The sequence below is a fragment of the Sorex araneus genome, chromosome 5 (genome assembly GCF_027595985.1).
Source record: "Sorex araneus isolate mSorAra2 chromosome 5, mSorAra2.pri, whole genome shotgun sequence".
In the NCBI taxonomy this organism is placed as follows: domain Eukaryota; kingdom Metazoa; phylum Chordata; class Mammalia; order Eulipotyphla; family Soricidae; genus Sorex; species Sorex araneus.
In genome coordinates, this window is record NC_073306.1 from 151,505,645 (window position 1) to 151,522,969 (window position 17,325).

General features: G+C 50.2%; 1 protein-coding gene across 6 annotated transcripts in view; it reads right to left on the reverse strand.

Moving 5' to 3' along the window:
* Positions 1 to 17,325, reverse strand: part of PROM1 (prominin 1) — a 116,172-nt gene that overhangs the window by 42,460 nt on the left and 56,387 nt on the right. For all 6 annotated transcript variants that reach the window (XM_055140692.1, XM_055140698.1, XM_055140694.1 and 3 more), the window contains exons 5-7: positions 6,405 to 6,525; positions 3,595 to 3,658; positions 2,888 to 2,977 (exon numbers count right to left, since the gene is read on the reverse strand). In XM_055140692.1, the coding sequence (XP_054996667.1) occupies positions 2,888 to 2,977; positions 3,595 to 3,658; positions 6,405 to 6,525 (275 nt within the window). The remainder of the gene's footprint in view (positions 1 to 2,887; positions 2,978 to 3,594; positions 3,659 to 6,404; positions 6,526 to 17,325) is intronic.

Sequence of the window (17,325 nt, forward strand, 5' to 3'; positions counted from 1 at the left end):
CACAGAGTCCAGGGATGCAGTTGTTGTTCTGCCCTGTCCCAAGAAAGCCTCAGACAGCGATTCCTCCAAAAGCCAAAGCACTTGATGCCTGCAAAATACTGGCTGGGAATACCACTTCTGGGAATATATCCCAAGGATGCAAAAAAGCACAGGAGAAATAACACCTGCACCTGTTCATTGCAGCACTGTTTACAATAGTAGGATCCGGAAACAACCCGAGTATCTGAGAACAGATGGCTGGTTAAAGAAACTTTGGTACATCTACACTATGGAATACTATGCAGCTGTTAGGAGAGTCATGAAATTTGCTTATAAGTGGATGGACATGGTAAGTGCTATGTCCATCCACTTATAAGCAAACAAGTTAAGTGCTATGACTTGACTTATAGGCAAGTCATATAAGTCCATCCACTTATAAGCAAACAAGTCAAGTGCTATGACTCATTTCACTTATCATGCTAAGTGAAGTGAGTCAGAAAAAGAGGGACAAGACATAGATGACTTCACTAATTTGTGGTATATAAAATATCATCATATGAGATTATTCCAGGCCCACCCAGACCACTATGGTGTGTGTCCCAAGCCAGAGGAAAGTCATCTCAGGGCCTCCGCATTAGACTGGTCGTGTTTTATCAAGCTCACAGCACATTTCCTGGAAAGATCCTGACCTGCAGCTCAAAAGTGATGGACACAAGTCAGTTTGCATGGTCCTGCTGCACAGAGGGTTGCCGGGCGCAGGAGTCTGCAAGGAATTGTTACGGGAAAAGTTACCCAGAACCGTTTTTATATGGAGTTTTGGTTTTTGCCTCATTTCTTTGCTTTTGAAGTGCTGGGATCAAATCCAGAGCTCACACACGCAAGGCAAGTACTTTTCTGCCGAACCTTCACCCCCAGCCTGCCAGAGCAATTTAGTAAGTGCATTTTGAGAAACTCTGGTGGCCAGAGACAATGAACTTTGGCAGCCAGAGAAGAATCAACTTATTCAGATAGAATTTTTTTTTTCCAGACAGAAATTTAGTTTTTTACTAATACAAGAAGCAATTGGGAGAAAAATTCAGCCCATTTTAGTTGCCTTTAATCCAAGGGATTGCAATTGAGACATGAAAGACTGGGTGAAACACGGGGGCACGGTGAAGGCACACACCAGCAGCCCTGCGCTCCCAGCCCTGCCCAGCCCTGAGCTGTCCCTCACGGAGGAGGAGGAGTTGGCGGCATTAAAAAGCAAAGCACAGAGCTGGTACCCAGCTCACTGCAGAGGCCTGATGACTGTCCATCACAACAACGCAGAGCACAGGCTGCAGTGGGCTAGATGCTCTCACGACCCATAGGGGACACCCCGAGGGGGCCGGCATTCCAGAGGCACCAAACCCCAAGGGCCCCTGGGTACCATGCTGAGGTCACACACCATCTGACTTCCGCGTTCCTTGCTCTCTCTCCAGATTTAGAGCAACTGTCTCACCACAGGTAGCTCGGAAGCACAACCCGCTATCCTACCAGCCCCAGTGCCCAGGAGGCAACTCTCCAGGGTGGGGGCCGCCCACCCTGCACGCGTGTCTCCCAGGGGCAGCAGCGGGCAGGAGGAAGGAGGATGGGGAAGGTCAGGGGTGGAAGCAGGAAGCAGGAAGAATGGGTCTTGCGGGCTCTTCCTTCTCTGGGCCTCAGTTTCCTTGTATGGATAAACTGGCTGGTGATGAGATCAGGCGTCTGGGGACACTTGAGGCGTCAGCAGAAGGACACGCCATCAGAGGCCACACTGACCCTTCACAAGGTCAGGCAGAAGGCCAAGGAGTTTACTCAACTAACCCCCTCAACAAACCGATGCTAATGAATAAAATCAATAAACTTTCAATCCCTGAAAATTCACCAGTTCAGACTCTCGTCACGTCCTGGCTGTCGCTCTCTTTCCAAAGGCGGGAGGCCCCCAGGGAGCTGCCGAGTCCCACGCGGCTTCCTCCTGCGCGGCCCCCTGGCGGGGAACAGTGCTCCTCGGACGGAACACCTCACGCCTTTCACCAGGCTGACCCTGTTCTCTGGCCCCCACCCCCACCCGGGAGCCGGAGGGCCTCACAGGGCAGCTGACAGGCAGCTGGGCGCACCGGTGTCTCTGCGCACTCTGACCCCCTGTGGCAACGTAAGCTGCATATAAGTATGAGGGGCTGGAGAGAGTGCACGGCGGGTAGGGCACGTTTGCTTCGCCGCACACGGCCGACCCGGGTTTGAGCCCCAGCATCCCTTAGGGTCCCAGGAGCCTGGCCAGGAGTAACTCCTGAGTGCAGAGCCAGGAGGAAGCCCCGAGCACAGCCTGGTGTGGGCCCCAGACAAAATCAAACAAACACACACATTATGTGTGAGCGGCCGGGACACAGCTCAAAGGGCTGGAGCTCAGGTCTGGCGTGCTCGGGGCTCCAGGCTCGATTCCCCCGACACCGCGGGGCCCGATGAGCACTTCCAGGTGTGGCTCTGGCGGCCTCCAGCACTGCTGAGACCCGCCGAGGGCAAGCGCCAACACTCCTGGCAAACAGGCAGGTGCCTACCGTGCAGGGGTGGGGGGTGGCGGGGAGGAGTAACCAACACGCCACCACTCCCACTGGCCACTGCTCCACAGCAGGCTGAGTGAGTGAGTCGCTAGGGGGTCCCTCTGGGGGGTCCCTGCTGCACTGGCGCCCTCAGTGCTGAATGCGGCAGCAGCCACAGACACACGGACAGACAGACCACCAGCAGGAGGCGCTGTTCTCCAACGCCCTTCCCGCGAACACGGGGGGTGGGGGGGGCCCTTGTCCAGACCACGCCACGCGCCGCTCAGGACTCACCAAGGAGGACGCAGCCCCCAGGTCCAGCGCGTCACTGGGGCCAGCGAGGGCTCGGCCCTTCCTGCCGCAGCACTTACCCTGGGCCATGGTCAGGACGTCCGTGAGGACAGGGGACACTGTGGGCTTCAGCGCCTCGTGGATTCTGTCTCCGAGCAGCGGTCTAATATCTAGGGTGGAGTGGGGGGGGACAGTGAGGGTGTGTGACCTGGACCCCCCGCCAGCCCCCTGCTCATCCCCCCGCTCTCCTGCAGAGAACCCCCCGGATCATTCTAGACCCTGCAGAGGGCTGCGGGCTGGGCTTGTGGGACACTGGAACTTTGGTCGGGACTCTGTGGTTTAAAACACCCCCCGAAGTCAGCATCCTCCGTCTCCACCTGCCCGCCACTCTAGTCCCCACCAGCGTCACACACTTGAACCCGTCACCCAATTTACCCGCCTCCCTTCCCCGTCCCTTCTGGGGGCCACTTAGAATCTAAGAGCTTGTTTTGCTTCTCCATTTGCCTTGTTTCCGGCCGCCACTCTGTGAGGGGGAATGTTCCGGCCTCTGCCTTTTCCATCTGCCTAATTTCACTGTGTCACCCCCCGCAAGACCCACCCACATTTCTGCTTCCCTGTCACCGAGGCGCGTTCCACGGCGGGGTTTGCTCATTAAGTAACCAAGCGTAGACTCTCCACAACTCTGGAGAATCTCCCTCCTGTTCCCCGATCACGCAGACACAACAGCACGCTGCACGGGCTCGTGTCTCGCAGGCACCGCGTCCCCTCGCCAGGGTAAGCAACTCACTGTCCAGGTCGGAGAACGCTCTTTCCTTGGTGGGGTGATACTGCTCCACCATGTAATCGATTTGCTGAGGAAAGACATAAACAGAACAAGCATGAAGCCGCTCCCTCTGAGAACGTTCAAAACCACAGTAAGGAGATTCGACGCGCAGACATTTTCCTGAGTGGCATGTTTAGAGCGAGCAGCTTTCGAGAGAGAGTTCTGTTCCTGGACAGCCAGACTTCTTAACAGCTCCCCAGTTTCCTGGCCTCAGAGACATGGTTCCACTTCTGTGGAACTGGCTGTGTGGCTCTTGGGGTTGACCGACCCCCTGGGCATGTGACCAGACCCAGCACAGAGCTGCCGGCATGTCCACTGCCATGCCAAGGGGTGTTCCCTCCTGCTGGAAGAAGCACGAATACAAGGCCTTCTGGAACCTTCCACACGAGGATGGCTGACGTTGAGCTGCAGCCTGCAAAGGAGCCCAGGTTCCTGTCAACTGTGTGCACCCCTTCCCCGCCACCCCCCAACACCCTCCTCCCCCAACTACTGAGCAGTCTGGCGTTTCACTCCCTGGCAACCCGCCCATTATTTCAGTGGGACTGGGCACTACTATTTAATTTTTCACGTCTATCATGATGAAAAGAAATCTAGCTATCTTGTTTTGTTTTTAGGGCCACACTTGGCCATGCTCAGGGGTTACTCCTGGCTCTGTCTTTGGGAATCACTCCTGGTGGTGCTCAGGGGGCCATGTGGGATGCCAGAGAGGGAACCCAGGTTGGCCGGGTGCAAGGTGAACGCCTTCCCTGCTGCACTATTGCTCTGGCTCCCGTCTTCTTATGCCCAGGAGCAGTTTCTTTCCCAGCTTGGTGGGAGCACTCCAGGATCCCAAACATCTGAGCGTCCCTCACAGTCACGGCAATCCTTCTGGGTCTGAGGAGCAAGGCCACGCTCACCAGTGTGCTGTCTGGTCTCCCGGGAGAGTCTTCAGAATGGGGGATTCAGAAACGGAATTTGGGGCCAGAGTTATCATTTAACGGGTAGAGTGCTTGCCTTGCACATGGCCGACCCAGGTTTGATCTCCAGCATCCTATGGGGTCCCCCGAGCACTGCCAGGAGTGATTCCTGAGTGCAGAGCCAGGAGTGACCCGTGAGCCTCACCATGTGAGACCCCCAAACAAAAACAGAATAGGAATTTATTCCCAGACTTCGGGAAATGGAACAATTGCCTTTGTGTACAGGCTACAATCATTAAACATACGGATCCAACTGACTTCTTTCAATACTGAAAAAAATGTCAACTCCTTGACATTGTCGTTCCAACCACACCCTGAGGAAGGAGTGGCACATTTACTCTGCTTATCTTTCAAATGACAGAACTGGGATCAAATCCTGGCGGGACGTGGCCCTGGGGGCCTGGGGGCTGCTGGTGTAGTCAACAGGTGGGACCAACTGTGTGGGCGAGTTTTTACTCAGATTTTTTTTTCTTTCCTGTTCTTGGGGGTGAGGAGAGTTCCCAAGTGGGTCTTAGGCCGTCTGGGCCACTCCCGGCGATACCCGCTCAGCTGGGATGACAGTTCTATGCGGGGGCGCAGGGTGTGGTGCTGCCGGGGGCCCAGGGCGCTGGGACCACCAGGGCCACTGACAATGCTTGGGCAGGGGCGGGGCTCCCGGGCTCCACTCAGTGAAGCTCAGGAAGTCATGAGGCGCCAGGCTCAGAGTCCGTCGGGTGGCTTTACCCCTGGACTCTCTCGGCAGCCCCCTGACGCCACTGTCGCAGCCATGTCCTCAAAGGGCAAGACGGGCCGGAGAGAGAGAGCAGGGATGGGGCACTGGCCTTGCGTGTGGCTGCAGCAGCTGGCAGTCCTCGTTGGAATCCTGGGCACCCCATACGGTCCCCTGAGCACTGCCAGTGCTCACTCCTGAGCAGAGTCAGGAACAGTCCCTGAGCACCACAGGGATTGGCCAACCATCACCACCACCACCACCACCACCAAAAAAAAAAAAAGGCCAGGTACCCCCATGCTTCTGGGAGACAAACCTGGGCTCCCTCACCTGTCCATGCTTCCCCCTTCTAAAGAATTCTGTGCATCCAACTGGATATTAGCAACTCTGGGTTAATTAATTTATTTTTGTTTGGGCCATGCCCGGAGGTGCTCAGGGCTTACTCCTGGCTCTAAGTTCAGGGATCACTCCTGGTTGGCTCAGGGGACTATGCGGGGTGCCAAGGGTGGAACCCGGGTCGACCGTATGCAAGGCTGGTGCCTCACCCGATACACCATCTCGCAGGCCCCTACAAAGGCCTTATTCCAACAGCAGCTTCCTCGCAGGCCCGGGGACTTCCTCCACCAGCAGCCAGACTCCTCTGCAAACCAGCCCCAGGCTCAGATGGGAGCATCCTGTGCGAGGGGCACCCTTGTTTTGCCTGAAGTTGCCAAGGACTGAAGCAGAAACAGCCAGTTCTGAATGATGCTCTGTGTGCGCTCTTGGAACTCACTCATGCTTTATTCCCTCAGCGGGGACACCTGAAAGGAGCGCCCACCCAGACAGACTCTCTGGGCCCACCGGGACCCCAGACACGGAGGAGGGATGGAGACCTAGGCATCGGCGGAGAGTTCCCCTCGCATGTGGTTGATGTGACTTCTACCCCCCAGCGCCCCACACTGTCCCCTGGGGCCTCCGGGAGGGATCCCTGAGTGCAGAGAAAGAATACGCCCTGGGCACCACCAGGTGTGCCCCTCAGCCCTGCCCACCCCCCACCCCCCAAAGGTCTTGGAGGAACTCTGAGAATCCGCAGTGGGAAGGGTCCCGGGGTGCGAGTGTGTGGTCTTTACCTCTGGGATGGAGTTCAGGAAGGTTCTCAGGTCGTTTATGTTACTGTCTGCCAGCTTCCAGGTGCTGGTTCCCAGGTTCCTCATGTAATGGTTTGCTATAAACACACAGACGATGCCACCGCTGCAGGGACAGAGAGAGAGAAGAGCACGGGTGCGTGAGCCAGCGCTCCACCAGGAGGCTTGTAGCAATTTGGCGGGAGGAGGTGGGGTCGGCCCCAGGGACCTCTAGCTGCCACAGCTTCTGCCCAGGTGCCATCCTCGCCCCATCCAGCTGGGACCCACACAGCGACTTGGAGAGGAGCACGCCCAGGCGCAGGAGTGGAAGAGAGGAGTGGCACTGCGCTCTCAGGGACGGGCAGGGGGCACTGAAGTTACAGAGGGTGGAAGGGTTGTGCACATGTACATGTGTTTGTGTATGCATGTGTGTGTGAGTGTGCATGTGTGCATGCATGTGTATATGTATGTGTGTGCATGCATGTGTGTGCATGCACACATGTATGCGTATGCACATATATGTGCGCACACACACACACAAAAAAAAACCCCATAAGTTCTTTGAGGATGAAAATGCCAGATGACACTGGTGGAGGGATGTAAACGAAATGCAAACATAAAAGCTCTTAAGTTTGTAACTGTACCTTACGGTGATTCACTAATAAAAATTTAAAAAATTAAAAAAGAAAATGCCAGATGAGAGGAAAAGATGAAGTCTGAGCACAGTTTCACCCATCAGAGTCAAGCACTGGTGTCCGTACTTTATTTCCCTTTCATAGAGAGAGCCAAACCCATCAAAACTGTCCAGTGCTTATATTCGGGGATATAAGACTTATTTGAATGGCATCATCTGTTCATTTGCTTCATGTATTGTTCTTAGGGTATGGACACTTTTCTCCATGGGAGACATACTCCCCATCGTTTCCAAAGTTCTATCCCAAAGGCATGTTGCAAAAAACATGCCCAATGTAGCAATAACAAACATTTTTCCAGACATGTAAGATGTCTATGTTTAATCACCTGAAGGACTCTTAGTATTGATTAGGTACTAAGGATCCCTTCCACCTTTGAACACTGCGAACTGGCGGGGCTTTGCCAGATCTGGCCACTAGATGTCAGCAAGGAATCACATAAACTCAGGAAACAATTTTTTTTTTTTTTTTAAACCAAGTTGTAACTAAAATTGTCAAGTTTCCCTGGAAGCTGTAATTATGTTTCTAGAACAGCACTTTGCAAATGACATGTAAAAAGGCTGGAGTTGTGGGGGTGGGGAGCCCGGGAGAGGGGGTCGGTGTGTAGGAGAGATTCTGGTGCAGAGAATGAGCTCTAAGGCCCTTCACCCCCAGCTCCATCCGAGGCTCACATGCAGTACTGACAGGAGTGAACACGGGTCCCTTTTCCCCTAGTGAGCTTTTGTTTTTCTTCCTTTCAACCACACCGGGACCTCAGGGCTGCTCTGCCTGGGCTGCGGGGGTGAGAAGCAGGTGGGGCTGACTCGGGCTGCCAGCAGAGCCTGGACCCCCGCCCGCTGAGCTGCCCAGCCAAAGGTCCCTTTTGGCCTCAGAGTGGTGCTGGGAGGGGGGCGTTACCGGCACGCCTTCCGCCCAGATATGATCCGGAGCTGCGGCACAAGAAGCAGACCCTCTGCTCCTAAAGACTCTGATCCTGAGGTCTCCTAATCCATTTTGGCACCCAGAGCGGCTTCTTGCAGCTATGCATTTTGACTGTGAACTGAGCTAAAATATTAGAAACCCAAAACCTGAGACTCAGAGTCTTCACTCTCAGCAATGAAGAGAAATTATTAAATGATGCCTTTTCAGCAGGCCTGATTGTTGGGGAAAAATTCCAAAGAATAATAGTGAGTTCTCTATTGAAATATGGAATGTACTCAAAGTATAGAGAGAATAAAGGGAAGATCATTAGCTACTTAGGTGGTGGGGGGTGGGAGGGGGGTACATTGGGGTTCTTGGTGGTGGAATATGTGCACTGGTGAAGAGATGGGGGTTCAATCATTATATGACTGAGACTTAAACCTGAAAGCTTTGTAATTTTTTTTTCACGGTGATTCAATAAAATAAAATTAAAAAAAGATGCATGTTCCTGAGACTATGGATCTCAGTCATGGGACAACTGTTCTGCTGTTGTTTCCCTTTCGGGGCCGCCCCTGCTGTGTTCCTCAGCGCTTACTCTCAGCTCTGTGGCCTGGGATGGCCCCGAGTGCTCAGGGAGCATTATGGGGTGCGGGGACCGAACCCGACTGGACCGTGTGTATGGCGGGAGCCCCATCCTCTGCACCATCGCTCCAGGTCCCCACCCCCAGCACACTCTTGATTGTTCCAAAGAACGCTGGTTCCCCGCCGACCTCCCCTAATCCACTTCCCCCAAGCCGGTTCCTGCATTCCTCGGGGCTCAAGACACCCCAGAGGTGGGCTGGAGCCGCTGGGCTGGGCAGGCCTAAGGGACCGCCCTCCACGCCCCCACCGCCCCACCTTACCGCCACCACGTTCACGGCGTGATGGAAAAGGCACACGGGGAAGGCATTAGCCTGGCAGGTGACTGACTGGGTCCCCCCGTCCCCAAGACGGTCCCCTGAGCTTCCAGGAGGGATCCCTGAGCCCGGTGCCAGGAGTAAGCCCTGAGCTCTGCCAAAATACCAACAAGAAAAAAGAAAAAGACTCTTTCCTCTGGGGCTGCCCTTGCTGCCCGAGTGACAGTCAGGAAACAGCTTCTGGAGCTCCAGAGGGTTTCTGGTCGACGGGGAAAGGACATGCCCAGGGAGGGCGGGTCAAAGGGGCCCATGCCCGCTGAGGGTGGGCTAAGGGCTGCACTGACCCTTCGGACCCACTTAGCCACGTTGGCTGAGTCTGAAACCATCTTCGCTCCTTTGTTGGCTGAACTACTCACGGAATCAATGATGGTGTGTAGCAAGTTGCCCTGAAAATTACTCTCTTATATTTAAAAAGAAATAAAATGCTAGTTTCAACACTCAGTTCCCGTCTAACCTCTTATTATCTGTATTACAAACCATAAGACCCAAAATTATATACATATATGGTAGCACTGTAGCACTGTCCTCCTGTTGTTTCATCGATTTGCTTGAGCGGGCACCAGTAACGTCTCCATTGTGAGACTTGTTACTGTTTTTGGCATATCGAATATGCCACGGGGAGCTTGCCAGGCTCTGCCGTGCGGGTGGGATACTCTCGGTAGCTTGCTGGGCTCTCTGAGAGGGACAGAGGAATCAAACCCAGGTTGGCCCTGGCAAGGCAAATGCCCTACCTGCTGTGTTATTATATATGTATATATATACATATATATATATAGAGAGAGAGAGAGAAACAGGGAAACTGGGACATTGGTGGTGGGAAATGAACATGGTGAAGGGACAGGTGTTGTAACTTTATATGACAGAAACCCAATCATGAGCAACTCTGTAACTGTGTATCTCACTGTGATTCAATAAAAAATTAAAAATAATAATTTTTTAAAAAATAAAAAAGAAATCTGCAATACAATAAAACTATTCAGTGCTTTCTTTTCTTCTCTATTTTTTGTTTGTTTTTGAGCCATCCTTGGCAGTGCTCCGGGGCTACTTCCAACTCGATGCTCTAATGTTGAATTTTATTCTTTTTTTTTTTTTTTTTTTTTTTTTTTTTTTTTTTTTTTTTTTTAAATTTAAATTTTATTGAATCACCATGTGGAGGGTTACAAAGTTCTCATGATTATGTCAGTTATACAGTACTCAAACACCCTTCCTTTCACCCGTGCCCATATTCCATCACCAACCACCCCATTATACCTCCCGCCCCCTCCCACCCCCCCAGTCCCCGCCCTTGTAAGTGATAAGTTTCACTTCGTTTACGCTTTATCTTGGTTACAGTCCATGTTTCAACACATAATTCACTATTGTTGCTAGGGCTTCCCCCCAAAAAAGAGAAGACAGTCCCACTGTCAAGGAAGCATTTGATGGCTCTCCATTGCTGAGAATGTAGAGATATTAAGTCCCGCTGTTTGTTACATAACTATTCTATTTTTTCCCCCCTCGTCCCGCGCCACCGAGATCACGCCTGTTTAGTAATCACCACGCTGCCTGACAAAGGGAAACAAACCAAAAGAGATGGTTATTTCTCGTCATCAGCCGGCGTGGGGCTCTAGCTTAGTTGATAGTCTGGTACAATGTCTGCAAGCAGTTTCTGGAACCAAAAGTAATACGCTGGTATCGGCCCCGGCTCAAGGTTCCACCAGCGTCCCGCTGTTCCATGTACATAATAATTTATTCCCTTGCATCCCATTCCCACGCCACCAGGTCCATGTCAGCTTAATGGACATCATACTATGGTTAACGCCACGCCGCGTTTTTTCCCGCGAAAGAAGGATATTTCTTCTCAGCCGGCGTGGGGATATGGCTTAGTTCAGTCTATAGAGATGGCTACCACTTTGGTGGCCTTCAATATTTCAGCAAAAGACTTACTATTCTTGTTAGGATTTCCCACCAAAGTCCGACCCGTTAAAGTCCAGGGAAAATTCTGCCTAAAATTCTATCGCTACAATCTTTTACCCTTTAACAAAAAACTTAGTACTATTGTTTGGAGTTTCCCCCCACGTTAAGCCCTGCCAAAAAGGAACATTTACACGTTGCTGACAATGAAACAATCAAAAGATATTAGGTCGCGCGGCTGCTATCGCAGCCGCGCGGTTTTGGATTTCTATATGAAGTCCAAGGAAGATTCTTTTGGTAATTGCATCACTCGCTGGCAACGCCTGGGCCAGAAGTTCCCAGCACACAGTTTGGAGGCATTTTGGGGGCGCCGCTCGTGTCCAAAGTGGTTCAGTTGCCTCCGGGGTCGATCTCGCGCGGGGCCGCAAAGGAGCGTCCCCACATGGCTCTGTGCTTAAATGTCGGCCGGCACAGGGCGGATCCGGGAGTCCCGCCCATCGGCTATCCCGGACTTCCTGTAGAGTCTAAAAACCGGCTATAGCCTCGCTGCGTTCAAACAGAAAGAGTTGAGAGAGAAAAGACCATACCCTGCCGGCAGCGCCTGGGCCAGAAGCTCCCAGCACACAGTTTGGAGGCATTTTGGGGGCGCCGCTCGTGTCCAAAGTGGTTCAGTTGCCTCCGGGGTCGATCTCGCGCGGGGCCGCAAAGGAGCGTCCCCACATGGCTCTGTGCTTAAATGTCGGCCGGCACAGGGCGGATCCGGGAGTCCCGCCCATCGGCTATCCCGGACTTCCTGTAGAGTCTAAAAACCGGCTATAGCCTCGCTGCGTTCAAACAGAAAGAGTTGAGAGAGAAAAGACCATACCCTGCCGGCAGCGCCTGGGCCAGAAGCTCCCAGCACACAGTTTGGAGGCATTTTGGGGGCGCCGCTCGTGTCCAAAGTGGTTCAGTTGCCTCCGGGGTCGATCTCGCGCGGGGCCGCAAAGGAGCGTCCCCACATGGCTCTCTGCTTAAATGTCGGCCGGCACAGGGCGGATCCGGGAGTCCCGCCCATCGGCTATCCCGGACTTCCTGTAGAGTCTAAAAACCGGCTATAGCCTCGCTGCGTTCAAACAGAAAGAGTTGAGAGAGAAAAGAGCATACCCTGCCGGCAGCGCCTGGGCCAGAAGCTCCCAGCACACAGTTTGGAGGCATTTTGGGGGCGCCGCTCGTGTCCAAAGTGGTTCAGTTGCCTCCGGGGTCGATCTCGCGCGGGGCCGCAAAGGAGCGTCCCCACATGGCTCTGTGCTTAAATCTAATGTTGAATTTTAAATGCAACATATTATATTGATTTATTTGACATTCATTTATTTTGTGTAGTGGCATCTGAACTTAAAGTGACTGACACCATTGTTTCGTAGTTAAATGTAGCCTATTTTAAATGACCCAAACTCCCGCTAATCAAGTAGAGAGTCACTTAAAATAAAAGTATTGATCTGTACTCAGTAGAATTCAGGAAGAAAATTCATCACTTTCAAAGCTGGTCTTCAGCAACTTCCACATTCAGATGGAGGCTGGCGCGTGTCAGGGCCAACATGAGCCTGCAGAGGACAGGCCGTGCGGAGAGCGCGGGGCGAGGCCTAGAGATGGGGCGTCGGACATGTGGGTCAGGACAGATGTTTCGAGCAAGTGTCCCCTTGACGGCCAGTTAGGGTCGTCATCTCTCCCACACATTCACAAAAATCTGGGAGTCTGGATTCTTACACAACTATGGCCATCCTGAGTAATGAACAACGAATCGGAGTAAAAACATTATTATCTTGGGCTTTGGGTTCACGCCTGGGTGCTGGCGGGCTGTTCTGGCTTGATACTCCAGAGTCCTGGGTGCTGGCGGGTCCTCTGTGTGGAGAGCAGGCGCTGGGTCAGCTCCGGACCCTCCCCGCCCCCAAACTTGACATACCACACAAGCCTCCATCTGCAAGCCCTGACTTAAAGCTTCGACTGAAACACAGGTAGGTAGGGAAGAAGCTATGCTTTTAATGGCGGTGGGTTTAGACACACCTTACTCTTTTTTGTTCACCTGTTTTTCAGTCCACAACTGCTGTGCTCCGGGAGCACTCTTGTTGGAGCTCAGAGGACTGTCGGTGGTGTCATGGATCGAACCTGGGTCAGCCACTTTCAAGACAAGCGCCCTCCTGGCTGCCCTATCTCTGACTCCATTCCTTAGTGCTTTTAAGTAAGGAAAATCAAATAATTTATATATGTTTTAAACACATGCTCCTCAACTATGAGTCTGAAGAAACTGAGAGACACCGAGGGGAACCATGCGCCAATGACCAGAAGCTCTCCACATCTGATTAAAAACAGGGACTTTTACAACCGCTGTTGGAGAGGATGTGGGGAGAAAGGGACCCTCCTTCACTGCTGGTGGGAATGCCGGCTGGTTCAGCCCCTTTGGAAAACAACATGGACGATTCTCAAAAAATTAGAAATTGAGCTCCCATTTGACCCAGCAATTCCACTGCTGGGAATATATCCCGGAGAGGCAAAAAGGCATAGTAGAAATGACACCTGCATTTCTATGTTCATTGCAGCACTGTTTACAATAGCCACAATCTGGAAAAAACCGAAGTGCCCCAAAACTGATGACTGATTAAAGAATCTTTGGTACATCTACACAATGGAATACTATGCAGCTGTTAGAAAAGACGAAGTCATGAAATTTATATATAAGTGCATCTACATGGAAAGTATCATGTTAAGTGAAATCAGTCAGAAAGAAAGGAACAGATATAGAAAGACTGCACTCATCTGTGGAATATAAAATAACAGAGTGGGAGACAAACTCCCAAGAGTTGTAGAGATAAGGATCAGGAGGTCTGCCCCACGGACCTTGGAAACTGGCCTCACATGCTGGGGGAAAAGGCAGCTGAGATAGAGAAGGGAACACCAAGTAGAGGATGTTGGGAGGGCCCATTCAGGTTGGGAGATTCGAGCTGAAAGTAGACTATAGACCGAACATGATGGCCACTCAATACCTCTATTGCAAACTACAACACCCAAAAGGAGAGAGAACAAAAGGGAATGCCCTGCCACAGAGGCAGGGTGGGGTGGTGGGGGATGGGATGGGGGTGATGAGAGGGATACTGGGGTCATTGGTGGAGGAGAATGGGCACTAGTGGAGGGATGATTAAACGATCTCTGTATGGATAAAATGCAAACACAAAAGTTCATAAGTTTGTAATACATCACAGTGATTCTCTAATAAAAAATTTAAAAAGAAAGAGGGACTTTCATGTGGTGCAACAAGATTTTTTGGGATTTGGAACGTGTGACTGCAATCTGTTTGTATAGCACATTGGCTATAAAAATGGGCACTACACTTGAGTTTCCCAACGGACAGAACAGTTTTCTCTTAAATCTTTACACCTATAAGTATATGTCAAGTGTAATGTAATTCTTTAAAGTAAATACTTGTAGCTTTTAAAGAGCAAGGCTAAACATTTCAAATGTAAAGCAACATTCCTCCTGCCAATTTCTGCTGACTTAATGAAAGTAACCAATAAAAGCCAAATAAATGCTTTCAGAAAGCAACTGTTTTTGTTTCTTTAGGGGTGGTGTGGAGGGGTCACGCCTGGCAGTGCTCAGGGCTTACTCCTAGCTCTCTGCTCAAGGCTCTCTTCTCTCATACCAGGGATTGAACTGGAGTTAGCCAAGGACAAGGCATGTGCCCTACCAGCTATACTATTGCTCTGACTCTGGTCTCACTGGGGGAGGGGGGGTCACACCTGGTGATGCTCAGGGGTTACTCCTGGCTCTGCACTCAGCAATCACTCCTGGCGGTGCTCGGGGGAAGATACAGGAAGCCAGGGATCAAACCTGGGTCAGCCGTATGCAAAGCAAATGCTCTGCTCCCTGTACTATCGGTTTGGCTGCCCGGTCTCATTTTTAAAAGAGAGTTCTCAGATGAAATGTGAACTAACTATGTGCTTCCTCCCACTAGGAAAGTCCCTCAAGACCAGAGAGAGAACAGGATAAAGTGCTGCCCTTGCACTGTAATCGGGTGTGAGAGCCCCTGATCCACATACCGTCTGAGCACTGAGTCCTAATTCCTGAGGACCACAACCTCCAACTCCCACCCACACCCCAAAACAGAAAAAAATGGAGAAAGAAAAAGAAAGCCATGTGAGTTTTTAGGCTTCTAAGCTCCATTTCTCTTCCAGAACCCGCGCCCTCCTGGCCGAGCCCTGACAGTCACATCCTAATGAAAGATGAATTTTGAGAGCAGCCGTCTTCCTGCGAATGACTGGGATTTGATTTTCACGGCCATAATTGGCAGAAGCTGACTTATCGAATTTGGGAACTCAGAAATAAGGGCCTGGCTGTTCTCTGTTTTTTGTTGTTATTGTTGTTGATTATGGCCCTTTTGAAATTCTGAAAAACGGAGTGATGACAAGTGCAAAGCAAAGAAAGGAGAAGAAACTGGCTTTTTCTGGAATCAGTCACATACACTTAAACAGTCTACACTGAGAGGTGAAATTTGGCTGGGGTAAATCAGGCTGAAGTAAACACATGTCAGTGTCTGGGGAACCCTAATGTCCCCCAGCTGTCTTTAGAAAAGTTCAGAAGGAGCAAGAACCTGACACATACATTCCACACTCGGGGCCTCTCTCCTTAATACTCTGCACTTCTCAATTAAAACATTTTTTAGAAAAGATTTTGAAAATGTCTAATAAAAAAGACGGGTGAAAAGTCAAAGTACTCATGACTAATTTAAAATCTAAAACGTGTCTTGAACGTGCTTGGCACTGGGTCTGACCAAAAAGCAAAATTAGGGGCTGGAGCACTAGCAGAGTGGGTAGTGGGTAGGGTGCTTGCCTCGCAAGCAGGCAGCCTGGGTTCAATCCCCAGCACCACTTATGGTCCCCTGGGCCTGATGGGAGAGATTCCTGAGTGCGCAGCCAGGAGTAACCCCTGAGCACTGCTAGGTGTGGCAAAAAAAAATGTTATAAAACAAAAAACAAAATGAAAATGAAATAAAAAAAAAAAGACTTTATTTTTAACTGTGACACTTGTTCTAGAACACGAAATGGAAATTATCCTGATAAAAGAGAAGTAGACTGTACTAGGTTTCTGGAAGGATTTTTAAAAAATCATTCACAAATATTACTTATCAATGGCATACATTTCTACTGAGGTCCATGCAAACCACAGACTCAGTCTTCCGTTTCTTTCTCTTTTTTCCCTCTAGGGTTTTTCCTTTATTTTAAACCTGTGGTTAACAAAGTTATCCATAATACAGTTGTTACAGGCATTCAGTATTCTGAGACCAATCCCACCACCAGTGTGATCTTCCCTCCACCACTGTCCCCATTTTCCCAGACATTACTCTCCTCAAGCCTGCCCTCCTAGAGGCACAAAATAATTTATTTTATACTGCTTGTTACAACCAAATGGTTAATGGAATTAAAAAAAAAAACTTCAGTAAAAGAAAAATTTTGAAAATTGTTTTATCTCACCATGGGGTCATTAAGTCCTTGTCTGAGGGGCTACTAAGCTGTTCGTTGCTAACTGAACCTCCTGTTTTATTGTTTCTGGAGCTGAATTCTATGTTACTTTCCCTTCTAATTTGTTGTGCTCCTACTTGGATATAAGTATTGTAGAATTTGGAGGTGTCACACAGCTGCAAATGTGGTCACAGGCTCCAGAAACTTGAGCATATGTAACAGGGCTGTGGGTTTCCATGGTGATGGCTGTGGGGTGTGGGCGGCTGGCCCGGCTCCTAGAAGAAGGAGGGGTGGAGCGATGTCGGTCCCGCACTCCAAGAGGACCCCAGAGTTCTCAGCCTATGAAACTGGCATACCTGGAATTTCTGGCAGTTCCCCTGTAGTTTTATTCTGATTCTTCTCTTATTTTGTCCATCCTTCTGATTTTGTTAACATGATTTCCTCTCCTTTCTATCTAATTATACTGCAGAAATCTTTGTTTTCCCCTTGGTCTTTAATCTTCTTTGCTAATGTTGATTTCTTGCAAGCCCTATTATTCAAGCCATGAGGATGAATGTACTTGAAAAACCGAGGGGCATTTCAAAAGGAAGATATCTAATTAGGTAACCTAAGTTTAGAAAGCCAAAGCAAAGATGTTTAAACTTCTAATCTGAATCTGAAGTAGACAGAACAGGCTCAAACGCTGCCCTTGGTTAGATCTCTATGATTCGCCTAAGTTCAATGCATTATGTGAAATAAACTAGTTCTAGATTTGTCACTTATCCTCAAAGAGTTAATCAACTTTGGTTTAGTTATACTGAAATTTAAAAGCATGGCTTTCAAATTATTAAATCTTACCTGGATAGAGGAAAAAATTGTTAAGTGAATGTGTAGAAGGTTATGGAGTCATTGTACACTGAAATAAGAAATTCTGAATAAAATATACTAAAAAACCTTGACTAAATTCATTTGAGGGGTTAATTTTTTAAAAAATTATAGTTTTAATATAATATAGAAATGAAAA